Source organism: Lygodium microphyllum, chromosome 2 (assembly GCF_053477565.2).
Source record: "Lygodium microphyllum isolate KBCC chromosome 2, Lygodium_microphyllum_v1.1.10, whole genome shotgun sequence".
In the NCBI taxonomy this organism is placed as follows: Eukaryota; Viridiplantae; Streptophyta; class Polypodiopsida; order Schizaeales; family Lygodiaceae; genus Lygodium; species Lygodium microphyllum.
The window spans coordinates 140,174,146-140,201,843 of record NC_141136.1 but is presented as its reverse complement, the minus strand read 5'-3'; the positions used below and the strand labels follow the sequence as shown (position 1 = coordinate 140,201,843).

General features: G+C 43.1%; 1 protein-coding gene across 1 annotated transcript; it reads left to right on the top strand.

The window, feature by feature from the left end:
* Positions 1 to 1,529: 1,529 nt before the first annotated feature.
* LOC148040398 (protein ROOT HAIR SPECIFIC 17-like) lies at positions 1,530 to 27,190 on the top strand. The gene is made up of 10 exons (XM_087699186.1): positions 1,530 to 2,514; positions 2,724 to 2,771; positions 2,933 to 3,023; positions 3,795 to 3,871; positions 4,070 to 4,158; positions 24,961 to 25,147; positions 25,419 to 25,603; positions 25,764 to 25,866; positions 25,958 to 26,289; positions 26,445 to 27,190. The coding sequence occupies exons 1-10, from the start codon at positions 2,326 to 2,328 to the stop codon at positions 26,887 to 26,889; spliced, it is 1,746 nt and encodes a 581-aa protein (XP_087555312.1). The 5' UTR covers positions 1,530 to 2,325; the 3' UTR covers positions 26,890 to 27,190.
* The last annotated feature ends 508 nt before the right edge of the window (positions 27,191 to 27,698 follow it).

Genomic DNA, 27,698 nt, shown 5'->3' with positions numbered 1-27,698 from the left:
TGCATGTTTAGGGTATCGAGTGTTAATGATTAGAAAGGAGGGTATTTCCATCAACTCTTTACTCTAAAGATGACTATCTAAGGCTATTGTCCCCTTGAGAACATGCCTTAACATCAAGGGGCGACCATTTATGGTTATCGCCCCCTTAACGACGCACACAAGTGAGAATCATTTAAGGCAATCATCCTTTAGTGTTGATAAAATATGCCACATGAAAATATGCATTTTTGGGATGATCTCTAAGAAATCACTCTTAAGGCTAGCTCAAGAACCACGTTTTCATATATAGGAAGCTATTTTAGCTGTGGCCAATGCCTTATCAAGATTAGAGAAGAAGGAGAACCAAAGATGTCAAATAAGGTCAAGGTAATTTACACTAGTCTCTTTCTGCATGAGGGAAAGAGAGGCATTTCATTATTGTATTTAAGAAGGTAAAAGTTATTTAGCTAAAATCCCATATAAATGACCATAATCTTTCCCTCCCAAATAAAGCAATTTAGTTATGTTTAGGTATTTCCAAGTTGACTCCTGAACTCTTTCAGCATAGTTCTAGGTTGTTTGGGTAGTTGCAGGTTGACTGCTCAACTCTTTGAGGATAGGCTAAAGTAGCTAAAGAGTCTCAAACATTCTTGAGAGAGGTCAATTTAGTTATGTTTGGGTAGTTCCAGGTTGACTCCTCAACTCTTTGAGGATAGTCTAAAGTAGCTAAAGAGTCTCAAACATTCTCAAGGGAGGTCAAGGTTAGAGTTTCTAACATGAAAATAACTAAAAGGAAAGAGGCGTATCATAAGGTTATTTGACTTGTGAGTGTTAGGGCTAAGTTGAAAACAAAGGAGTATATCGAGATAGATTGACTTCAAATTCTTGAACCCTGTGGACTAAGAAAGCACATAAACTGTATGGTGGTCACTTTCCTTGTCGTTGACAATTACAAACATCAAACATGCCATGTAAAATCCTACTTTTGAGTTGACAAGTGTTAGAAAAGTCTCGTAAAGTGTGGATGAACTATGTAGTGGTCACTTTCATTGTTTGTGACAATTACAAATGTTAAACATGCCGTGTAAAATCCCACTTTTGAGTTGATGAATGTTAACAAACCAGCTCTACACACTCCCATATTTTAAGTCGATGAATGTTCGGATGAGTATGAACTCACAGGTGCTCAAACTCCACTATTTTGACAGGGGTCTGTAAAACAAGCCAAGATAGAAATACATCTTTCATCGAGGTGGAAGCTTTGGGTGGGCTCTCAAAGTTTCAGTGATGTGACTTAGAGCATGTTGTACTGAAAGCTCACACGTGTGGATTATGGATGTGTGTTGGTGTGAAGGCATTCCACGTGTCTGCTGGGGGGAGAGGGATATGTGGGGGGGGGGGGCAGGGTCCACAGCAAGGGCGACGGATACGTTGGTCAAATGCGCTACATCGGGTCGAATATAATAAGCCCAAAGGTCCAGATAAGCCAAATAGTGCCAATGCAGTTTTGTTTTGGTAAGACAGACATCTCGTATTTTTTTCAAACAAGGCCAACCGCCACCCACTCCTGCAACACGAACAGAAGTCTAGCAGAAAGAGCACAAGAGCTAGAGAGAGAGAGAGAGAGAGAGAGAGAGAGAGAGAGAGAGAGAGGGGACCGAGCGAGGGAGCGAGACAGAGAAGTAGCCAGTCATTTTACCTACCCCCGCCAGCCCTACAAGGATTCTCCTGTGACTTTTCCTATCAGGACCATCTCTGTTTCGATCCATCCGGGATCCTTTGACTTGCCTATCCGCAGGAAAGATTGGCCGTTGAATCTGCAAACTGTCGCTCACGTTGCTTCATCTCTGAAAGAAAATCATTCCAGAAAGTCGGGATTCGAGTAGATCTCAATGATGAGAAGATTGGTTTTCGTGTTCTTGTAGGAACTGGAGACATTAGATCTTATTTCATCGCACTAGAGGGCCTGTTTGATCGGGCTTGTGACTGTGCGTATCACTCAACAGCCGGACAAGAGAGCTCATGTCTTAGTCCCGTCGATTGGGCAGATGAACTCGGGGTTTCCAAGCAAAGTATGAAATGATGGTTGTGTAGTGTGCCCGATTCCAAGCAGAATGTCAGATGACAGATTGGATGCAAAACATATAGTTTACAAAGCAAACAAGCAGCTCTTAAGATAAGATTCGATTTTTTCTTTTGCTGTCATTGCTTCACTGAGCCTTCATCACGGCTGCCACTGGAGACTATCTGCGAAGGGCTATATGCAGCATCTTTCAGGAGACAAGAAGTGGTAGAAGAAGGGGGTCATGGACTTGGCGCTGCACCAAGGCCAAGGGAACAACACCCATGGCTATGGGGCAGCATGGACGGTCTCAAACAAGGATAATGTGTACACCTGCTTGTCTTTCTCGATTGCCTCTATTTTGTGGATCAGTGTTAGTGCTTCTTGCTCTTGTGTCTCTGATCACAGGGCCGTTTCTTGACCTGGATAGCTTCCCTGCACGCCATCAAGCTTCCTCAGAATTGGAGGCTCTGGTATGAAATGGTTACCTTAATGGCAAACATCATGCACATACATAGATAATTCTCGTTTCATTTATCTGTGCCAAGGATGGTTGTGCATTTGGGGTTGGCCTGGTGTGACATAGAATTTATCAAGTCATAAGCTGGTTCTGTTTCTTGATATATAAGCACGGAAGCTTGGTCTGGATATGCACAATAATACAAACAATTCTTTTTGGCAGAAACAACATGGTGAACCTGCCAAAGTTATTCAGAAAAGAGATGTTTTGGTAAGACATGGAATTGTATAGTTGAAGTACTTCTACTTGTTGCTAGTTTGTAATGCTTCAAGAACCAGAGAATTAGGTAAATTTTGAGACCTTCAGTAGACTATTTTCTTGTTGTGTGCTGGCATACATTCTAATACGCATCCCTCCTTTTGTTGATTTAGGCTGTGCCCAAGTCACCATCAAGTAGCATATGGATTTCTAAATCAGCAGCAAATTACTATGGCTGCAGTTCTCCAACTAAATCTTTTCCAAGTATGGCAGGATTGGCTTCTCTACCTCAAAGTCTCATACTTGGCTTTATCTTAATCTGGTTTTTTCGGGCATTTTTGGCACTCATTAACACTTTAGAAGCAAGTTTAAATACAGTCAACACAATTCCATTGTGGAAGCCACTACAAGTTTACCCTAAGTGTAAAGTAATCAAAGCTCAATGGGAGTAGTTGTAGGTCATGATAGGACCAAGTTTCTTGGAGGTTTTGTAAGAAGCAAGAAGCTTGGAGATTGGATCTTGCTGATTTTAGGAGTATATGTGTTCTTATGTGTTATGCTGTGATTGCGAGGGTTGTATGCTATGTCTAAATAGGAATAGAATAGTCCTTGTTTGTCGGCTGTTCTAGGTACATTAAGTATTGTTTTTACTGGCTTACTGCTGCGTAGAGGGAGGTGACTGATTCAACATCTGAGTACGTGTGCACAACATTCAAGTGAGTCAAATGCATATTGGATTGTCCTCTGCCCCTTATTCCCTGCATAAGCTGGGTTTGGGTCTCTTGTAATGCACAATGTATGTCCTAGACCTGCTAGTAGTGACAAGTGTCCATGCTCATGACAATACATAGTCAAGTTGAATCTAGACCATTTAAAATGAACCTGGTTGACTAACCATCTGATGGACAATAATAATTGTAAAGTTTGAGCACTTGATTTTTCTATGAATCTCAGGCTGGACTAGATGTAGTTTGCTTTTATTTTCAGTTATTTGAAGCATTTCAGAATAACATTGTTTTGCTTCTGGTATTACAGGACATACCTCCAAGTCTCAATCTAATGGTTTTCTCCTCATCGAGGCTAGTGGAGGCCTAAATCAACAAAGAACTGGGGTAATAGCCCTGACGTAGGAAGATCAGTAGAATGCCGACAATTCTTCAAATTGGATTCTTATTCTTTAGTCTTTAGATCAATTTGTAGTTGAATATGTTCCGTTTGTGAGGTGAATGTTATATTGTTAAACAAGCAGCAGATGCTTTTGGTTCTTTGTTGCCTTTTTTCCAACTCATATCCTTCCTTGTTATTAACAGATTATTGATGCTGTGGTGGCTGCAAGGATTCTTAATGCCACATTGGTAGTGCCCCACCTAGATCATAAATCTTTTTGGAAGGATAGCAGGTTGGTGTTTTAGATTAACCTTTTTAATCTATTTGTTGTAGCTAGACTAACACAGAGAGAGAGAGAGAGAGAGAGAGAGAGAGAGAGAGAGAGAGAGAGAGAGAGAGAGAGAGAGAGAGAGAGAGAGAGAGAGAGAGAGAGAGAGATCCAAAATATTGCAGCTTGACTAGTTATCATAAGAATGTCAAGAGACTAAAATGATAGTTTTTAGGGCTTTCCACTTTTTCTGTTATTACTTTGTTCGACTTTGTGCTTTACCTTTTTCCTTCCCATTGTACTAATGAACCACTAGTATAGATGGGGACCCTCCACATGTGGCTACTATGTTTGGAGAGGTCTATATCTATTGATGCTAGCATCAATGCATGAATGGTGAGGGCTAAGAAAGTCGGGCCTTAGAGGGGATCCTATCATGGAGATGAGCTCATTGTGGATGAGCTTGTGTGTGAGGCTAGGCCAAGTTTGATACTCCTCTAGAACACGCTTTCAAGCATTGTTGAGCTCGATTTTGATATAGATTTCTAGTAGCTAGTGTGGAGACACCCTATCATACCAAGCCATCCACTCATTTCATAGGATGATTGGGTGGAGGATGGTAATGCTACTTGCCATATGTGAAAGTACTGATGTTGATTTGACCACATAACTTTGACACATGGCAAGATCACATGCATAGATAGTGAGTGTACAAATCTATATTATGAATGCAACATATTAGCGGAGTCCTTTGTGATTGATTGGCTAAGAAGAAAAAGGGGTGGAGAAACATTTGATTGTAGACGAGACACATGGAACTAAGAATAGAGTCCTTTGTGATTGATTGGCTAAGAAGAAAAAGGGGTGGAGAAACATTTGATTGTAGACGAGACACATGGAACTAAGAATAGCATTGCCTCAATAAATCAAGTGATATGTCCACCTAGGATGCAACCTACACACAAGACACAAACAGAAGCCATACCCATGACAAAGAAACCATAAGGTAATGGACACAAACTCACCTCCTAGTTGTGGTGCCGAATGGGCTCACCCTTGAGGCTAGGATTGGTAGTGTATTGGGCCTACTTGCATCACAAGGGCTGGTGTTGTTGAGCTAAAATATTCATTACATGTTGTTTAGCCTCTTGAATAGCTATAAAAAATGCTTATTTAATGTAAAAACCCTAAAATGGGAGTGATTCGAGAGAGTTAAAACAAGGAGAGGTTCTAGAGTGTTGAGGACCTGAAACTTTCTATAAATAGGCATGTTGCCCTCCATTCTAGCATAATCTCGTTTTCGCAGATTGCATGTGATAGAGCTTTATTGTCTACACCCCGTTCGTAAAGGATACCTTAGCCAGAGCTGCCCATCATCACCCTCCATCGTTAGACACCTGCTGTCCAGCCTTTTCTCGCTGTTCGTGACTGTTTCCAGCCATCTTTTTGTTGCTGTCAGCCAGGCAATCTGTTGTTGATCATCACTCAGTTGTCGTACAGCCTGCCACATCAGCAAACTGCTGCATTTTCAGGCTCTAGCTGCCACCCAACTTGTTGCACTTCATCTCTAGCTGTCGCCAACACTTTTGTAATTTGCTTTGCTGTCTTTCTCTTGACAGCTGCGTTTGCTGCATACCCTCTCTCTTCTGCCTATTTCGTGTTAGATCCGACTTCCCTTGTTGTGCTTGCTGGTGTCTAACACCTTCAGAGGATGCCCTCTGCGTTTCGAGATTAGTTTAGGAGTATGCCCTCTCCAGCTCAGTATCTCTCCTTCGGTCCTTGAGACACGATTCGAGGTTCAATACTCAATTTGTGCTTTGTTGTACAATTGTCTTGTGTTTTTTGTGTTTAGAGTATTTATTCACTTGGTATTAGAGCCAAGTACTCTTTGAGAAGCCTCAGCCTTGATTAGAAAGCTCCTTGTAGAAGCTAGAACCATAGAAGGGAAGATGACTTCGAATACACCTTTACTACATCATGATGCTCCCGAGCCTAGTACATTGAGATTTGAGCCAAAGTGGGTTACACAACTTACTCCACAAAGATCCGATATAGCCAAAGAGTCATTGGACTACCATGGAGTCTCTTGACTTTATGAGATTACACGAGCGAAGTATGATCTTATTTTGATGCATCGGGCTCAATAGTAGATAGAAGGTAAATCTAAGCTTTTCCCTTTAGATTCGGTGCACTGGTCTAATGATTTTGCACAAAGGACGAATGCTCCACAAAAGGATTGGCCATCCTAACATGGAAACTGGCATGGAATACAAACCTTTCATCTCCATCTCTACCTCTTTCTTCTCTTCCATACACATCTCCACCTTCATTCTCCTATGTTAGGTATATGAAATAATTCTTCTTAATCTTTTGAATTTACTTCCTCTTTTTTTTAAGATATAGGTAATGCTTAGGATGAAGGATCTCTTCAAACTAGGTATTAGTTCATAAGACTTGAAGAAGCTAGATTTCTCCATTTGAACTCAAGAAAAGGTAAGCAAAAGCTGCAAGATTCATTGGTGAGTGTCATGGGGATGTGAAATTTTTGAGATGCTTTAATCTTGCTTGCAACATTTGATTAAGTTAATAATCAAATATGCAAGGTTAAGCACGTGTTGCACATGGCAATTATTTCATGGTAACAAGCCAAGGGTATCAAAAGCAAAAGTTGTGACAAGTTATGCTTGTTGGGCCTTTGATTGTCAATTGTGACCCTAGGATAGTTGGTTGGCCATAAAGTGTTAGTGGGGACACTAGGGACTAGCATTAATTAATTAATTAATTAGTGCCACTCTAAGGGTCAATAGAGTTTGGGGACCACTCTAGGTTGTAAATGGCCTAGCCAGTTTATTTATGGATAGACACACTTAATTTTGGGCAGGGTCAGAAGGGTTGAAATTAATTTTCAAAACTAGTTGATTGTGAAAACTAATTTAATAGCTGGATAATGCTGAAAAATGGGTTTAGAAGGTTGCCACTTGGCACAAATACCCAGTAACCCATGCAACTGAGAGTTATTGGGGGCTGGTGAAAGCTATTTAGTTCATTAAGCTTGAGAGAGAGAGAGAGAGAGAGAGAGAGAGAGAGAGAGAGAGAGAGAGAGAGAGAGAGAGAGAGAGAGAGAGAGCTATTGACTAGTTTTCAGGCTTGATTTCAGCATTGGAGGCAAGAGACAACAGCTAGGAGGCCAAAGAGAGTAGATGATAACATTTACGAGCCTTCCAGCTGTTAGAGGAAGGCGACAATAGTTTGGGTCTCTGTAGGCAGGGCAACAGTCAATTTTGGGGCTTCTTTGTGAAGAATTTCTAGAATTTCTCTCTCTATAGCTCTCTCATACCTCTCAAAAAATCTCAGTATTTCTCAACCGTTTTCAAAAGATCTCAGCCAAATTTGGTGGACAGCAAAGGAATTTCTTATGTAATCTCTAATTTACAACAATAATTAGGATTTAGCAGCCAACTTGAGACCTATGCCATCAGTCAAGGGCATTGTATACTAAAATCAACACCTTAAATTCAAGGAATTGTTAGGGATTTCAGATGTTGGCTCATCCATTGTGAATTTGGGTAGCATTTGGCCAGTTGGGGTTCCATTAGAGCAAGTCTTGGGTGAAAATCAAGGGGCAATTGGCTCGAATTATTTGTTGTTTGTTGGTACAGTAAGAGGAATCAGCCTGAGGAGATTGTGGAATCTCAGCTTGTACTCAATCCATTATTCTGAAAGAGACGTCAGTTTATGCTCATTCATTGAATGTTGTAATTAAGTGCTTAATCATATATTATCACCCTATTCAAGAAGGAAGGCTGGTTTCAATGAGTGCTGCTTCTCCATCTTTTCATTTTTCTTTTACATCTCATGGTCAATTTGATTTTGGTGAATCATCATTTACATTTAATGAACAAGAGGAACTTAACTCATTTCCCTGTACTATACCAATTACAAATCCATTCAATCTCCCACCCATCCCTCCCTCATTTTTTGTTGCACACTCCTTTTCGTCTCCATTAAGTGCATCTCATTATACTCCATACACCACATCGAGGGGTTCCTCACACTTAGGCACAGCCTTTAGGACCTCCAATTTCTCTTACCCGAGTGGTATATCCTTTACAATGCAAATAATACAAAGTCCCCTTTTTGTTACCTTTAACAATCAGCACAGAGCCCTTGTGGACCTTTCAAGATCCACCACCAAAGGTAGTAAAATACCCTCTTGCATCAAGCTGCCTAATTGACAGTAGACTTTTCTTTATGCCAGGTACATATTTGACATCTACTAGGCCCTGTCACTTATCGGCTGGACGTGCATGCAATTGCCCATTTGCACATGCCTCCACGCTGTGGTGTGTGCCTGATTTGGTGATGTTGACCTAGCCTACACTGTCACTGGCCTATGTGTGACACTTTGCCCATTGTGCACACCGTTTGCCTCACGCAAGCTGTGCTGGTTGCTCGTCACCCACGATTTGCTACACTTGGTCCGTTGACTTGTTGCGTAGTTGCCTGTCTTGCGACCTGACACCTGTCGATTGTTGCTCTCTTGTGAGAGTGCGCAACGGAAGAGAAAATACGAACACGGAGGGAGAGAGAGAGAGAGAAAACAGAAAATAAGGAAGAGAAATCTACACTGATTGAAATGAATGCTGAATACACTGAAATGGACTGATCAGTCCCTGCACGCAGCCCACAGCGTCAGTGAGGGCTCCAGATCAGGCTGATGATGATGGCAACACCACCATGGGGGAGGAGTGTCGGAATCTGCAAGAAGACAACTGACCAAGTGGGGAGGGGGGCTGCCAATAAATAGGCAATGGACAAACCCTAACCCTAACCCTAAAATGGGCGCAAACCCTAAAAGTGCCCTAAAATGGACGCCCCATAACAACGACCAAAAAGTGGCCGGGCAGCCAGTGGCTGCCCACTAAAAGAGGCCAAAAAGAAATACACAACCTAAAACAGCCAGTCAAGAGTGACTAGCCTCCCCCATCATAACACATGACAGACATGTCAAAGCTCCTAATGTCCTCGTCTGACTCAGACTGAGGCTCACAGGCAGGAGATGACAAGGCATGACAAACATGACTGCTAACACCCCCTCTCAGATCCTGGATGTGGCTGAAGGCCGAAGAAGAAATGGATCCGGGGATGGCAAGAGGAATGCCAATGTCGATGAAGTCCGTTGAAGTAGACTGCCGCTGAAGGAGCTCCTCACGATCCTGGGAATCCCCCTCTAAAACACTAGGGGCCAGGGAATCCACAGCCGCATCATCGAGATCGTCCCCCTCTGAAAGGGATGGAGGGTATGAGGGAACCACCGGAGGAGAAGGTGGGGGATGGGAAGGAACCTGTGGAATAGAAGGTGCACAAGCGGGAACGGGTGTAGCAATAGACTGCCTCGGAGGACCTTGCATGAAAGAAGGGGAATGGAGCTTGTAAAGCCTGCTCTCCTGCCAACCTGTAGATAAGACAGCTCCTGTAGAAGAATCCTCAATAACAACAGCATGCTCGGTGAAGATCACTCGTGTGCCAAGCCTCGTAAGGCCATAAACTGAGAGGAGGGGAAGACCCAAGTCCGGAACATGTAGGGCCTGTGAAAGGAAGCTCGTAGGTCGGTCTGTAAACAAAGGCAATGTGCCAACACCACTAATAGGCACCGATAAAATGTCACCAACAGTGACTGAACCCTCTGATGGACAGAGATCCTGTAACAAATCACCTCGGGGAGTCATATGACTCGAAGCACCACTGTCCACTAACCAAGGCTGCGCAAAAGACACTGCAGCCACGGAAGAAGGATCCTCCTCCAAAGCATGGATATGAAGGAACACTGACTCATGGGTAACAGCTGGTGTAGAGGTAGAAGAAGGCTCCGATGTAGATCCACCCTTTGCTCCCCGACGAAGGTGAGGGTACTTCTTCCAACATTTCTCCTCTGGATGTGTCCCTTTCCCACAGTGTGGGCACTTCGGTCTCTCTGAATCTGAGTCAGAGCCTGAAGAACTGTCCTTCTTCTTAGCCTTTGACTTCTTCTTCTTCTTCTGTCCTCCCGAACCTGCAACAAAGGCTCTAGTGGAGTCGGATCCACTAGCACTGACCTCTCTGAGTCGCTCGTCATGCTCCAAGACAAGCGGGGATAGCTCCTCCCATAGAAGCTTCTCACGGGTCCTCGATGTAAGTAGGCTGGTGTAGAAGACATCAAACTGAGGCGATGGCAACTGAGTCAAGAGAATCATGGCCATATCTTCAGAAGATATCGTCCGACCGAGGGATGCAAGCTCATCCCTCATATCCTGTAATCTGTTGATGTGGTCCTTCATGGAAGGACTATCATCAATAGCGAGCATCCGCAACTTCTTTTCAAGAGATATCCGGTGGGCAAACGTCTTCTGTTGATAGAGAGACGCGAGCTTTCTCCACACGTCCGCTGCAGACTTCAACCTGTGAACATGAACAAGGACAGAATCTTGCAAACTCAGAAAGAGGAAAGATCGGGCTCTAGAATTGAGCCGATCCCATAAGGTTGCGCGATCCATAGATGTCCCATCTGCGGGATCCACCATAGGCCGGGGAATAGGAACAGAAATAAGCTCCCGAAGGTCGAAGGAGTCCAAAATACACTCCACCTTGCAGGACCATAGAGAAAAGTTGGAGCCATCCAACCGGTCCTCTTTGGGCAGCTGAGGAAGTACGGGTACCTGCACAGGGGGTACCAAAGGCTGCATCGTCGGCCCACTGGAAGGGGATCGCCGAGATACATGAATAGAAGGGGGACGAGAACGAGGAATAGACTCCGTATGACGATCCTCGCGATAGAAATCACGCCTCCGTTCAGATGAATGTCGAGACAAAAGCTCATCATCTAAGTCATCAAAGCCTGTAAACTGATGAGAAGACATCTTCCAATCTGCAAAATACCAAACACCAAAGAAAATTGTGCCGATGCCGAAGAATGACCACCAGAAGGGTCACCAACCACTAGAAGAACCACCAAACTCCAGGAAATCAGGTCGCCTAGCACCAGAAGGTGAAAACGCAGCTGTGTAGGGCACAAAATCTGGAGGGAAAGTTGCCAGGCACCAAAATGCAGCCAAGAAGAGAAGCGCCAGCTGGAGATGAGCCGCCAGGAGGGAGAACGACCACCTTGGATGCAAAACGCAGCCTGTAGGGGAGTCGCCCAGCTGAAGAGAAGGCCGCCCAGCTGAAAACGCAAGGAGATAGGGCTGGTTGATGACGTGGCAGCCTCTGGAAGGGGCTGATGCAGCAAACGCAAATATTCAGTCCACCTATGCAGCAAACGCAAATATTCAGACCACCTGGAGGGGCCGCCTGGCTGTTGGAGAGAAGGGGGGCAGCAACAGATGATAGGTGTGGTCTCTCTCCAGTCGATGAAGACCTCCGTGCTCTCAGTTTGGCGATGATACCATGTGAGAGTGCGCAACGGAAGAGGAAATACGAACACGGAGGGAGAGAGAGAGAGAAAGCAGAAAATAAGGAAGAGAAATCTGCATTGACTGAAATGAATGCTGAATACACTGAAATGGACTGATCAGTCCCTGCACGCAGCCCACAGCGTCAGTGAGGGCACCAGATTAGGCTAATGATGATGGCAGCACCACCACGGGGGAGAAGGAGTGTCGGAATCTGCAAGAAGACAATTGACCAAGTGGGGAGGGGGCTGCCAATAAATAGGCAACGGACAAACCCTAACCCTAACCCTAAAATGGACACAAACCCTAAAAGTGCCCTAAAATGGGCGCCCCATAACAGCGACCAAAAAGTGGCCGGGCAGCCAGTGGCTGCCCACTAAAAGAGGCCAAAAAGAAATACACAACCTAAAACAGCCAGTCAAGAGTGACTAGCCTCCCCCATCATAACACATGACAGACATGTCAAAAGCTCCTAATGTCCTCGTCTGACTCAGACTGAGGCTCACAGGCAGGAGATGACAAGGCATGACAAACATGACTGCTAACATCTCTACGATTGACAGGAAAAGTGAATGGTTTCCTTCCGTGCTTCCCAAGAGTGTGACTCTTGGGAAGCACAAACACTGTAATTGGAGCTCTGATACTAGTTTGCTGTGTCAGAGTGCAATGGAGTGCGAGATAGGAACGAGTAGGAACAGAACTGAGAGTGAGAGTGAGGGAATCCAAGAAGAGTGTACCAGTGTGCTATGGTACATAAAGAATAAAAATGTATTTATGTGTTAGGGTACAAATAAGGGTGTGTTCACACCCGTGAGTTTATATACACGGGGATTAATGGGAGTTTACACCCGAAGGGACTTTACACCCAACACATGTTGCCCTCCATTCATCCTTAATCTCGTTTTTGCAGATTGCATCTGATAGAGCTTTGCTGTCTACACCCCGTTCGCGGAGAATACCTTAGCTGGAGTTGTACATCATCACCTTCCATCATAATCAGGTGCTTGCTGTCCAGCCTTTGCTTGTTATTTGTGATTGTTTCCAGCCCTCTTTTTGCTGCTGTCAGCCAAGTGACTTGTTACTGATCATCACCCAACTGTTGTACAATGTGCCACGCCAGCAAACTTCTGCGTTTTCAGACTCCAGCTGCTGCCCAACTTGTTATGCTTCATCTCTAGCTATTGCTAGCAGTTTTATAGTTTGCATTTGTTGTCTTATCTTTGTTGACAATTGCATTTGTTGCATACTCTCTTTCTTCTACCTGTTTGGCATTAGATCTGACTTTCCAAGTTACGTTTGCTAGTGTTTGACACCTTCAAAGACTGCCGTCTATGTTTTAGGATTGGTTTAGCTGTATGACACACTCTCCAGCTTAGTATGTCTATCTCAATCCTTGAGACACAGAGTTCGAGGTTCAATATTCATTCTTTGCACGGTTTGTTTGCTGCATGACCATTGTATATTCAGTATTCATTCACTTCTTTTATTCACTGTGTTCATTGTCTCTAAGTTACCCTAACCCTAGTTGTGTTCTATGTTCATTTTGTGCTTTGTTGTACAATAGTCTTGTGCTTTTTGTATTTAGAGCATTTCTTCACATGCGTCCCATACCACCAACCCACATTGACCTGATATGATCACATCCAAATGTAGTGATTGTACAATGAATGTGTGTAAATGGGCCTTTGAGTTCTCTTATAGAGCTTGGTTGCCCTAATCCTAAAGTACCCCTAGTATATTCCTACCAAGTCACTCAATAATCCAAGGATGTGACCAATGTTGTGGGTGCTCTATCTCCATGGATGGATCACTTCCCCCCTTATGAATGATTGTTATTTAGAGCAATATCCATAGGAATGAAGCTAGGGAAGCAACTGTTTTGTGAGTGTATTGATTGCAAGTATGTGGCATGTGCTTACACCTCTTGATGGTTTTCCTACTTTACTAAATGCTAGGGATAAACATTCTGATTGGATTGTTTTGTCATGTAGGCAAGAACCAATTTAGGTCCGATTGCGTGCTTGCCCGTCACATCTACTATGCATTGAGCAGCTTTCTCAACTCCCCAAGTTCTTAACTAGCTGTTCCTCGCTGCCACTATACTCATCCAGCCTATGTAGACAACCGTGTTTTCACCTTGATCAACTGCCTTGCTGATTTGACACACTCCTACAAGGTGTTCTTTTGTTGTGTGCCCTCTTTTCTCAACTCTGACTGTGGTTGCACTAAGGAGGATCCATCTTTGGTGGATGTCACACCACCATACCTCCCTCAGCCGGATCCCACGAGAGCCATTAGCTGTTGGACAGCTTTGCCTTCGAGCATTCTGTACACACATACATTTACTTTCATCATTCGTTCAATGTCACTAGAGTTTCCTCTTTTGTATTTTGCATTTTTGCATTTTTTGTCTGAGTTATTGTGTTTTAGTTGTGTTCACACATTTTGTATTTTCTCAACACAAATCCTAGCAGACTAGATGGGGTAGGTTGGAATAGGATGCAATTGGGATGCTAGTGACTATGCACACCATCTATTTATAGATGAGGAACCAACCAAAGTTTGGAAGATGGTTTATGGGACATTGATGTACTTCTTGCGTTAAAGTTAGAGTTTTGGGACGGTTTAAATGAGCTAATTAAGGTTTAATGAGTAATGTATCTTTTTTAGCTTAACAAGTAACATTGCCATTGCAAGGTAGGATTGAGGACATTGTGAGAGGGAGTAGACTTGGGTGAATTACTCGTGGCCTTTGGATTTTTCTGGCATTAAGTATCAAGCAACCAAGTCATTGGACGCATTAACGTTTTATTATAACTCATTAGTTCCTAATTTTGGTCTCATGAACAGCCCCAAAAAGCTATTTTTGTATTTACTGTACATAGTAGAATGAATGCTTCAAAATCCCTTGCATTTGATCAACTAGGTGGGGGGTGAAACCAGCCTTCCTTCCGTGGATGGGTGGTAAATTCCTAATTACAACTTAATTACAACAGCAAACAATAAATGCAAATCTGAAAATACAAATTTACCTATTGATCTTGGACAATGCACACCTGATTGGCCCCAAAATTGGCGTTCCTTTCGGTATTTCTTTAGCTTTATTGAAGAAAAAGTTGATTTACAATGGGATTCTCCCGATCCCCTTGGCAATCCAAACCCCCTTTGCTGTCCAAAGTGACCAGCAAGTCTTCAATCTGTTTTTCCCCTTGATTCGAGTACTTAATTCACCTTCATCCACTTCATAGACAATGGAAATGCCCCAAATTCAATGGTTGGCTAGTCCTCCACCTGAATTTAGTTGCAATTCACCTTCAGCCTTGAAAAATCCAAGTCTTGGAGCTTTCAATTTTTAGCACGCTTCCTGAGGTTGTTGCTAAACCCTAATTTTTGCTGTAAATTAGAGTTTACAGCACAGAAATTTGCAATTGCTCAACCTCCAAGGGTCCAAATACTGAGATCTTTGGAGCAAGGCTGTGAAATGGCTGGGATATGAGAGAGAAAGCTGTAGAGAGAGAAAATTCAGAGTTTTGTCGCGAAGAATGACTGAAAATCAGTCAAATGCAACTGTTACCCTACCACAACAGCATTAAATGTTTGTCGCCTATAGCTGAGACATCCAAATCAGTTGTTATCTTGTACATGGATGCAATCATCCTACTATGGAGGGTTCAAATTTGCAATTGCCTCCTCAAAACTCACTTGTGGCTGGTTGCAATGGCTGAAAATAGGTTGGCCATGGTTGCTCACAGCTCTCCCACATTTGCTACAGCAAGAATGATCTCGTTTTTTCTCTTCTTCATCCTTTTACCAGCTTGTATGGGCAAGTTTGCCAAGTGGTAGCCTTCCCAAATGGTTTTTCCAACATTATCCATCATTAAATATTATTTTTCAGCATTTAATTGCTGAAAATTAATCTAATAATTATTTCAATGTCCCAAAAAAAAAAAAGATTGGCCAATAATTAAATTGGCTAGGTATCTTCCACTCACGAGTCTCTCTATGCCATCTTTGACCATTAGATTGGTGTTAGGTACCATTAAACGCCACATTTCTAATGTCACCAATTGACACTTATGGCCAAATGAATGACCTAGGCCAACAATTGACACTAGATACCACCAAGTATGTGTTCAACATAACTTATAACAACTTTTGCCTTTGACATCCCGTGATTTTCTCGGGTCATGGGCTTGTAAATTTACTCTAACCCCAGTTGCACCTCACATGTGCAACATTTACTTAATCATGTAATTAAAAATTAATCCACATGTTAAGTGAGGTTTCAAAAATACATGTCCTCATGATAGGGGGGGGGGGTGCAATGTATGTATATAAGGGGCATTCCCAACATGAGAGCACCAAGGGTCAGAGTGAGACCCATTCCTTGGAAATGGGGAGAAGAATAGTGCACAAATGGCATCCTTGACAATGAAGTGTCAGGGTGCAAAGTGGTACCCACTTCAGGATAGTAAACATGAGCTATAGAGGGCTTACAACCTAAAGGAGGGTCTAAGTGAATCTAAGACAAGATCCCATTGGTGGGACAAAAGAAAAATTCATACCATCGCATGGAGTCACATCCTGCTTCTGTCACTGTTGCTGGCCTACTATCACCCTTATTACTTGCTGTCCAGACTCTGTTTATTCCACTGTTAAACTGCTGTACAGCCCACATTTGCCTGCTGCCTGCCTGCTGTGTTTTACGTATTATCCTGTTGCCCTTGGGCCTTCACCTGGAGCTGCCCTTTCTGCCTGCTGCACCATCATCTGCTACCTCAGCATCTGCATTGTATTGCTGCCAGCCCTCTTGGTCAACATCACCAGGTGCCTTTGGGCAGATTCAGAGTGCTCCAAACTGCTGGTCATAGGTGGTTTGCTGCATTAGGATCCATTCTAGAGGATGTCATGCCATGACACTCCCTCAGTCTGCTCATATGAGAGACAATGGCCATTGGATAGCCCTCCACTCCATGAGCATCCATCGTATCACATTCTGCATCCTCTTTTTCATGTGTGTTTTTTTTGAGTTCATTGTGTTAGTCATGGAGAATCCTTCAGTGATTTAAAGACATACCAAAAGGGGTGCCAAGCTTTGGGGCCAATAGGTGGCCCCATGCTGTGCAAGAGGCTGGAACATTGTGGATCCCTCTTGTAAGTATTCCAAGTTACTGAAATTTATGGTTTTGCTGTAATCTGTGTGTGCACATTTAGGGTTTATTGCCCTTTGGGTTACCAAAGGCTGGTTTATGATAATGATTGAGATAGTGATCATGATATAAATATGAAGATGGAGGAGGGGAAGGTGAGGCCATTTTGTCACCTTTCTGGGCAAAAAAATGAACAAGTTGCACAGAGAGAACCTATTTTGGGCCAATAATTTGTCAGAAGTGGTGTATCAATGGAAGCGTAGACAAGTGTTTAAATAAACTGCTGAACACAAGACAAAAGAGAAAGGAAACAAAAGAACAAAATAACTTTGTAAAGTAAGAGAACCCAAAGATGTGCTCGGGTAATAGAATCTATATACCAAACACAAGAATGAGGCATACAACAGTGAGTCACTGGTTGTGTGGGCATCAACAGCACTGGCTCCTCTCTCCAATAGGAAGATCACTTGAAGAATGATGATAACTGTATGAGAGGAGGAGGAGCCACTGAATAAATAGGCCCAAAATATGCCAAATATAGCAATTGGTCGACCAGCAATAAATGCCTAAATAATCACTAAAATGACCAGTATAAAATGCCTAAATTACCTAGTAATATCAAGCATATCCGAGACTCACACATGAGTTGACCAGAGTGCTAACACCCTCTCTCAGATCATGGGTGATCTGATACAATACAATGATACAAGATAATCATATACAACAAAGAACCTCTAGAGTAGAACCATGGATATCCAAGCAGTGGGTGATCAAGCCACCACCAAGGTCCCTCGGAGAGAACTTGAGGTTAATGTCGATTGTACCAACTCTTGAAAGTAGAGAAGAGTCATAATAGATCTACGTGTCTGTTAACAATGTCTTGCAGTACCATACAAGACTATCCTATCAAAAATGCCTCTAAATATATGTACCCATGGATTTTCTGCCTTTGGCCAAGATTGCCAAAGTGTCCCCTAGCTCATGTGAGCTCAAGACTAGGAGCCAAGCTCTCTCTGTGTCAAATAAACAGCCCATCATGAACCTTGATGTTAATTCTAGCTTCATGATTTGAGCCTATGCACTTGTATACCTGTATAGATGAGGCGTAGTTGCCCCATCTCACCACCCTCTCACACTTCCTCTCCGGCGTTGTATCACCTAGACTAGAAAGCAGCTGAGGAAGGGGCAATCAAGTCCTTCCTATAGTCTGAAGAAGTGGATCTCTTCTGTGGCGTAGATTGTGCCTTGGTCGGGGGATCATAATTGGAGTCTGAGGAAGATGATGACTTGTTGGAGGAGGTTGCATCTTGTTGTTTCTTCTTCTTTCGTGAGGTTGCTAACTCCTTGCAGTCCTCCTGCAAGTGACTCTTCTTACCACAGTGATAACACTGGTCCTTCGATTTCTTCTTCCTATCACCTCTCTCTGAAGCTATAAAGGCCCCATTGGATTTGCCATAATGAGATGAGAGCCTTCCTTGTAAATGCAAAGATGCCTCATGCTTTGACTCTTCTTACCACAGTGATAACACTGGCCCTTCGACTTCTTTTTCCTATCACCCCTCTCTGAAGCTATAAAGGCCTCATTGGATTTGCCATAATGAGATGAGAGTCTTCCTTGTAAATGCAAAGATGCCTCATGCTGAGGCAACATCGAGGACATGTATGAAGCTCACAGGTGTAGAGGATGTTTGTGTCCTCACAGCATTCGCCACTCCATCAAGCTCTGGAGGGGGGGGGGGGGGGGTTTGTAGAGTACTGTGCCCACTAGATGTGCCTCTGGGAGGGTAGATTGCATGTGTTGAAGCTGGTCTTGTACCTGGGGGTTTGTAGAGTACTGTGCCCACTAGATGTGCCTCTGGGAGGGTAGATTGCATGTGTTGAAGCTGGTCTTGTACCTGTGTAACACGGAGCAAAAGTGATTGAATGGTGTCCTTGGACTCAAATTTCATTTGTTGAAGTTGTTCATGAACGGTCATATCACATATGGGGGAAGGTGCCTTGTACAACATCTGAAGCTTCGACCATATTTCTAGTGATGTTCTACAAGAGGTAATTGTCGGGAGAACTTCTTTAGAAATACACTGAAGCAGTGCAGAATATGCACGTGTATTACCCGAATCCCATGTAAGCATAGCTTCCTCATGGTTGTCCTCATTGAAATTGTTGGAAAGAGGAAAAAGACACTGATGTCGAGGAATAGCTCCACATACAATGTACCAAATCCGCTTCTGCACAAATCAAGCTTCCATCACAACACTTCAGGTAAGATAGTCAAATCCATGTAATTTATCATCTGTAGAAGTGCATGGAGGAGCCATCTGGAGCCACAAAATGAGAGATCACATGTAGTGTGACCAAAAATCTGATAAAAAATGAAGGCCAATTGCTACAAAATGAAAGTAAAAAATTTGCCAAAAACAACAAAAATGGCTTGTACAAACAATCGCCCAGCTAGGGTTAGGGGTAGAAAGCCAAAAACACAGGCTGGTGGAGCATTGAATGCAGCAAATTGATGGTTGTAGGTTGAAAGCTAGGCACAAGTTGAAAACGTAGGTTAGTGGTCTGAAAAACGCAAGCCTGATCAGCACGGGGAAGAAATACATGTAATCAGCAAAAAAATCGTAGCAGGAATTGAGATCTTGCAATCTGATGCCATGTCTAAAGTGGTGCAGCAATGGAAGCATAGACAAGTGCTGAAATAAACTGCTAAACACAAGATCGAAGAGAAAGGGAACAAAAGAACAAAAGAACACTGCAAAGGAAGAGAACTCAAAGATGTGCTTGGGAAATGGAAGCCATATACCAAACACGAGAATGACACGTACAATAGTGAGTCACTGGTTGTGTGGGCATTGGCACTGGCTGCTCTCTCTAATAGGAAGTCCACTTGAAGAATGATGATAATTGCATGAGAGGAGGAGGAGCCACTGAATAAATAGGTCCAAATTATGCCAAATATGGCAGCTGGTTGGCCAACATTTAATGCTGGTCGACTAGCAATAAATGCCTAAATAATCACTAAAATGACCACTATAAAATGCCTAAATTACCTAGTAATATCAAGCATAGCTCACACATGAGTTGACTAGACTGCTAACATAATTTGCCTAGGAATGTCATTGCAACCTTGGCTAGATGGTGCAATGATAATGAGATGATGATGGAGAAGGGGGAGGTGAGGAAGGGGCATAGTTGCTAAGAAACCTGTTTCATTGGGTTGGGAAACTTGTTCCATACCTGGGTGTTTGAGAAACCTATGAAACACCTATTTTCAATTTCCAAAAACCCCCTACCCTAGAAAATGCATTTGAACTTTTGCAATCAATATTTGTCACAGATTCATTCGCCACATTGACATGGACATTGACATCGATTGCAAAAATTATTCTTGACTGTTGTTTATGATGCATGTATATATTGATGGCTTCTTCTATAATCAAAGCTAATATTGTCATGGATAATGGACCATGATGCATGTATATGTTGATGCTATGTTGAGTCTCCATTTGCATTGTATAGGATTGTGAATTATGATAAATATTGATGCTATGTCGAGTCTCAATTTGCATTGTATAGGATCATGGATCATGATAAATTATTATATGAGTCATACTCTATATGCATAAAGTCTCACGAGAGTTTTCTTCCGTCTCGGATAAAAGGGAAAGGGAAGGAGAATCAGAGGTTGAGGGATGTAAAAAGACGTTCGTTTTCAATTTTATATCTTGCCCCATGATGATGTCTTGTTTGACATGGCTAAATCCAAGGGACTGGAGCTAGGTCATTCTTTTACCTGAATGTACTTATGCTGCTTTGGCTCATGTAAAGTAGCTCCGCCTTCTTCATGATATGTGGTCATGTCTTGTGAGTCCATGATATTCAAGCTCTCTCTCATTGGGTCACCTTGAAGATGCAACTGTAGTAGCTGCGTATTTTGGAATCTTCAACAGACCCCCACGAAGGATCACATCAGCAGATGGAGCAGCTATGGAGTGCGTTGGTAAAGACATTAACTCAAAGGATATGGCAATCACATTGCTTGTCAATCTTTGTTTCCCAAAGTATGATGCCTCCATTCCTATTTGGTTACCTCATGGTTGTGTGACATATTTGTTGAGAAACCCTTCACCCGCAGTTTGCGTTTCTACGTTTTGCGTTTAGGGTTTGCAGCCCCCAAAAGGGGCGCCATTCTAGATTGACTATGCCTATTTATAGGTCACTCTCTCATTCATTCCTTACGACTGATTCATTCAGTCCGTCACCTCTTCTCTCTAGCCTCTCTACTACCCTCACACCCCTTCAGGAGGACATTGCGGTTCGTGGTTCGTGGCTGTCTTCATCATCTTCCTTGTGCTATGCCACCCTTGTTCCCTTGTATCACATTCACTCCATGATTCGGAACTTCATCATTCCATTCATCAGAGTTTTTTCTCTCTTCTCTTCTTTTCTCCATGTTTGCCAGGTTTACTCTATGTTCCTCCCCGCCAACCCTACTGTCTCGCTGGTTTGTCATCTTTTGACATGGTATCAGAGCTGGATCTGCTCACCTAGCAGCAAAGATCCTCCACTCCAGTGAAGGCAAAGACCGGTGGCGGGTTTGGCATCCACTTATCTTCTTTTTTCGCTGCATCAAAGTCTCGTTTTTGCAGGTTTCAGGTGTTTTTAGCTTGCTGCCCACACCCCTTTTGTGGAGGACATCGCAGTCTTAGCTGTCCCTTGCTGTCATCTACAGTCTAGCCCCTGTTTCCAGTCTTCCACCTACAGTTTGTAGCTGTTTACAGCAAAGCGACTGTTGCTGATCACTCTCCATTAAAAAAAAAACAAAATCTCGTTTTTGCAGACTTCAAGTATTTCAGCTTGCTACCTACACCCCGGGCATGGAGAACATCACGGTCCAAGCTGGCCGTTGCTGTCTACAATAGTTTGGCGCCTGTTTCTAGCCTATCACACACTGTTCGGAGCTGATTTCAACATATTGACTGTTGCTGTTGTTTTTTTTCCTGCGTTTTTAGTATTTCTCTGTCATGCAGCCTACGTTTTTAGTCTTTCTCTCTCCTGTAGGCTGTCCTGCCAGCGTTTTTAGTCTTTCTCTCTCATGTTGCTTGTGTTTTGTTTTTAGTTTTTCTCTCTCCTGCAGGCTGTTTTGCCTGTATTTTTAGTCTTTCTCTTTCCTTTTTTAGTCTTTCTCTCTCCTGCAGATTGTCTTGCTTGCATTTTGTCTTTCTCTCTCCTGTTGCTTGCATTTTTATTCTTTCTCTCTCCTGCAGGCTGTCTTACCTGCGTTTTTAGTCTTTCTCTCTTCTCACCTGCGTTTTTCTATTGGTTGCAACCTCTTACTGCGGGTCACATCCTCCTCCCACTGGTAGCTCACTTCCAGCCCTTTCACTACCCTTCCACTCCTTGAGGCTAACATTGCGGTTCGTGCTTCACACTGCCCTCACACCCCTTGAGGCCGACATTGAGGCTTGTGGTTTGTGATTGACCTCTTCTTCAGTTTGCCACACTGGTACCATGGCGTCTCCACTGACAGATTGCCAATCTACTGGGTGTTCTTACTGCGGCACGAACAGTCATCCCACCGAAGACTGTCGACATTGACCTTTGCTTCCCATCCCTTCGGAGTACATGCGTCTTCCACCAGGCACTCCTTGTGCTGCCTTTCCTTTTTGGGCCACACAGATCTGCTCCACTGAGAGATAGCGAATGCTGCCCACCTCTTGCTCATTCTGAGCCCTACCCTTCCCCACCCTGGACTACTCAGGTTCAAGAGGCTATCTCTGGGAGCTCTTCGGCACCCAGATACCTTCTTCGGCACGACCAACAGTGCTTCCTTCGTCATCAGACATTTTGGAGTCCGTGATCCATGAGTTTTTGGATTCCCTATCTACTTCAGAGGGGGATTCAGAGGGGGATGTTGTTTCTTTGCCCTTAGAGGGGGCATCTACTTCTTCATCGACTTCAATGGGGGCCCCTTCACCTCCCACCTCCGAGGGGGAACCTACTCCACATGAAGGTCTTCATCCATCCTCTACTTTCTTGGGGTGATTGTCTTCGACCAATCATATCTTCTACTGATACCTAGGATCTTTAGGTACCACCTAGATCGGGACCTCGGAGGTTTAGCTGCGACTTGGTGACGAGGCCTTCGTATTCCTTCCAGCATGGAGGCCCAGAGCTAGTGGCTTCTCTTCCGAGATTGAGTTTCAGGTTCTCCAGTTCACACTGTCTACTATTCTTTATTGTAGGTTTTCATTCCAGTGAAAAATCTTAGATCTTAGGGATCCTCAACATCTTCTTCCTCCTCTTCTATTCTTACCTTGGTTACTTGGTTAGCATGGAGCCACCTCCCGAGATCGAGTACGGGCATATCCTTATGGTTCTTGGCACCACACAAAGTCCGACATTCCTCCTATGCATTGTATGTTTTCATCATCTTTGTACTAGGGTGCTTGGGCAAGTGAACAATTTTCCCCACGAGGGACACTGTCCAAGTGGCACCTGCTGCATAAGCATTGCATCTCCACCTCCCTCTTTTGTTGTTCCCCTTTTTGGGCATGAGAGGCGGTGTTGAGAAACCCTTCACCCGCAGTTTGTGTTTTTGCGTTTTTGCGTTTTGCGTTTAGGGTTTGCAGCCCCAAAAAGGGGCGCCATCCTAGATTGACTATGCCTATTTATAGGCCACTCTCTCATTCATTCCTTATGGTTGATTCATTCAGTCCGTCACCTCTTCTGTCCAGCCTCTCCACTACCCTCACACCCCTTCAGGAGGACATTGCGGTTCGTGGTTCGTGGCTGTCTTCATCATCTTCCTTGTGCTACGCCACCCTTGTTCCCTTGTATCACATTCACTCCATGATTCGGAACTTCATCATTCCATTCATCAGAGTTTTTTCTCTCTTCTCTTCTCTTCTCCATGTTTGCCGAGTTCACTCTGTGTTCCTCCCCGCCAACCCTACTATCTCGCTGGTACGTCGTCTTTGACAACATTGACACGGAAGGAGCTAGTCCCCACGTTCGAGCAAGAGCATCGGCATATTGAGATGTCTAGTCGATCTTTGATGTTCACCAAACTTCAAAGCCTTCAAAATAGGTCCTTGTAGGGGGGGTGGGAAGAAAAAGGGAAGGGTAAGAAGGTGAAGAAACTGAGTGGGAAGGGAAAGGAGAAGGGTGGATCTTTCAATTGGGGAAGTGCCCTCATTGCAAGAGGGGCAGCCACAAGGACCAGTGTTGGCATGTAAGAGTGCCTTCATTCATAAACTGAATAGGTCCTTAGCTTAGTTGTGTGAGCATTTATTTCGTTTGATAATCTACATGTGACCAGTCTTGTGCTTTCAGCATCCTTCAAGTCTTTTGCATGCCCGGTGGTTTAGTGCAAGACACCTTTGCACAAGATTAGGAGCAAGTTACATGTGATGATTTTGTTACCAGTAGTCTACAGTCTACAGAGCTGTTATGTTTCGATTACAGCCACTGCATTTTGGTTGTAGGAATCAAACTGCATGTTTGGGTTCTTTACAATTTATATTTAAGTCTCCGCCTATTGTTGTGATCTTATCTTGTGCTGCACTTTTTAGAACAGCATTGAGCACTCATTCCAGTTAGTTTGAGTGTGAATTTCAGGTACTGAGCTGTATACCCAGCTGTTTTTCGCTTCTTTCATAAAAACAAAAACTGAAATTCCTTTTCTTGTGTCATGTGAGGATGGAACTCCTCTTTTTTGTCTGTTTTGTTTTTTCCGGGGGTGGGGGGGTGGTGGAGAAACAGGTTTAAGTACAAGGGCAGGCCTACTGCTGAGTCCTGCCAAATAACCCCTTCCACTTGTTTTATACTCGACTGCATGTGGTGATCAACATTCATTGTTTATGCCTCCACAATTTAAGCATTCCCATTCTTACTTTTTATATGTGACTGCATGCATACTAACATTAATTGTTTATGCCTTCACAATCTATGTCAATAGTGGAGCCAGGATGATTTATGTTTCAATTCAGCTTGCTTGTGTGGTATTTGCATGATTAATTGTCCAAATGATGACCCAGTTGAGATCGACATACCACTTGTTTAGACCTTGTGTAGCATGTAGGTCTGTTAATCATGTGTAGCATATAGTTATGTTAGTCTTGTGTAGCATGAGTTCTGTTTATCATGTGTAGCATATAGCTATGTTAATCTTGTGTAGCATTAGTTCTGTTACAAGATAGCTTATGGCTTGTGTGTCTTTTAAAAAAATTTCATGTTTTTTTGCACAGCAACTTTAGTGACATCTTTGATGTGGATTGGTTCATTACTGCTTTGGAACCGGATGTACCCATCATAAAGGAACTGCCAACAAGCTCAAAAATTCCAAAAGGCAGGCCCTACTCAACTCGTGTTCCCAGAAAATGTACACCAGATTATTATAGAAACAGGGTGCTGCCAGTTTTACGAAAAAAGAAGGTTTGTGATGCATGTTTATGTATGATTTGCACTAATAGAATCTCAGCACCATGACATATTCATATAAACAAGGCTTCATTCAAGAATGTTCTATTATCATGTCTTAGCTATATCATTGTCTTGTGAGAACTTAAACTTTTTGCTTGCATCTAGTGCGGAAGAAATGGAAGGGCTATCCCATTAGATTATGAATTCCATTTAGAGAGAGCTGATGCATCAATGGCATGTTGGTATGTGCAAGATTCTAAGAAAGTAATTTTATGCATTGCAGGTAATCCGTTTAACCAAGTTTGATTACAGGCTTTCAAACAGGCTGGATGAAGATCTTCAAAAGCTTCGTTGTCGTGTAAATTATAATGCTCTTCACTTTACATTGCCCATTCAAACCATGGGTAACATGCTGGTGGATCGGCTAAGGGAGAGAAGTGGTGGACGATACATTGCACTTCATCTTAGGTGAATAATACATCTATCCGCTCTTTGTATATTGGGAAGTGTGCTATGCCGAGTCGTGCACAGTTGTTGGTCAAATCTGCTTGATTTTTGAGGTGTTAGAATGATTGCCATATGCTGTGGTTTCTTTGGTTGCATAGGCTTCATGTACCTGATTCTGCAGGTTTGAGCCTGATATGTTGGCCTTTTCTGGCTGTTACTATGGTGGCGGTGAGAAGGAAATAAGGGAACTGGGTTTACTTCGAAAACGATGGAAGACAATACATGTGAGTGAGATATTAAGTGGTAATAATGCTACTGTTATTTCGAATGTTACTTTCTCCACTTATGGACTACTACTTGTTTCTAAATAACTAGAAACGAAGTCCAGAGAAAGAGCGGAGAAATGGAAAGTGTCCCCTTACTCCTGAAGAGGTTGGTTTAATGTTGCAAGCACTGGGTTTTGGCCGCGATTCATTCATTTATGTTGCATCGGGAGAAGTTTATGGTGGCATGGACACACTAGCTCCACTAAAGAAAATGTTCCCAAACTTCTTCACCAAAGATTCACTTGTGACAAAACAAGAGCTACTGCCCTTTATGCCATTCTCTTCACGCATGGCAGCACTTGATTATATCGTATGCGATGAAAGTGATGTGTTCATTGCAAATAATAATGGCAATATGGCACGCATTCTTGGAGGGGACAGGTTTTTCTCATACCACCTTTCAGTGGCTTTTGATGGTTGTAATTGTAAGGTTATAGCAGTTCGCATTTTATGTAAGAGGTTAAGGGTCCTAATACATTGTGGTTGTCTGTGCATGCATGCATGCATGTCTGTATGGGGCTTGGTTTCTTTAATAGGCGGTACTTTGGTCACAAGCGTACAATACGACCAAATCTAAAGAAGTTGGGGAGCCTATTTCTAGCAAAACCGAATATGACATGGGATGCTTTTGCCTCAAAATTGCGTAGAGTGCAGAAGGGATTTATGGGGGATCCATCAGAATCAAGGCCAGGAAGAGGGCAGTTCTTTGAGAATCCTTATGCCTGCATCTGTCGCCATTCCAGAGTGAATGAATCATTGAAACATAATGCTGAAGGAACCAATGGAGTACAAGCAGATGGGCAGGTGGAAGAGCCTGATTCTGTGGACTCTGAGGATGAAGATGATACTGACAATGAAGATTCCTCTGTAAATCTGGAGGACAAAGGTTTGAATCAGCAGTCTGACACAGGGAAAGATGACTATGGGCTTGATGGGATTGAAGACCCGGAGCAAGATGATGCATCATGGTTATCTGATTAAATATGCTCCCATCACTTTGTATTTTACACTATCAAGAATGTAATTTAGAATTGAGTTCTTAATGTCATTAGAGGTTGGCTAGAAACATGAATAGCATTTCTAACCCTCAACTGCAGCTGTTCTTGCAAATGATTTGGTGACCTAGTTTTGTAAAGTGATGAACTTGGCTCTGTTCCACTAGAGCGTGAACATTGATTGCCCACACCCATGGAGGATTTTTAACTCCCAGGGCAGTTACAGATCCCAAAGTTATTTTTTGTCATCGTCTGTAAGATGGTTAATGAATTCATTTCGTTGTTTACATTCAGCGTCCCTTGTTAAGCTTAGTAAATCTATGTTGAGTTGGCAGTGGCCCCTGCTAAGCTTAGTAAACTTTGTTAATAAGCCTGATGGACAAGTAGTCTACTTTCAGCCTTCATATGTTGAGAGTAAGGCTTACAAGATACACTTGTACTTGGCACTGATTATAATTCTACTGCATTTAATTGTGATTGAGAAGGTGGCAGGGAAAAATTCCCTACTTTTTGGGAAGTATTATGCAGACTGGTATCTTATAGACACAAAAATGTGAGGTAAAAATGCAGCTTCTGGGAGCAAGGAAGGGGTTTAGCTGCACTCCAAGACTCTGGCACATCCCTACTGTAGCAACTCTGGAATATTTGAGGAAAGTTATAGTGTGGCCTCTTCTCAAATTTACAAGAGTTCAGTTTAAAATCTGGTACATATTTCATTTGATAAACCGCCTGTTAAGCAATGTTTATGGTCATAGCACATATCTAGCAAGAATACTTTTCTGAGCATAATGTTGC

Coding starts and splice junctions, on each gene's coding strand:
- LOC148040398 (XM_087699186.1), top strand. CDS start 2,326: ATGGCTATGGGGCAGCATGGACGGTCTCAAACAAGGATAATGTGTACA. Junction 3,872..4,069: donor TAAATCAACAAAGAACTGGG/GTAATAGCCCTG, acceptor TGTTATTAACAG/ATTATTGATGCTGTGGTGGC. Junction 25,604..25,763: donor TACATTGCACTTCATCTTAG/GTGAATAATACA, acceptor CTGATTCTGCAG/GTTTGAGCCTGATATGTTGG.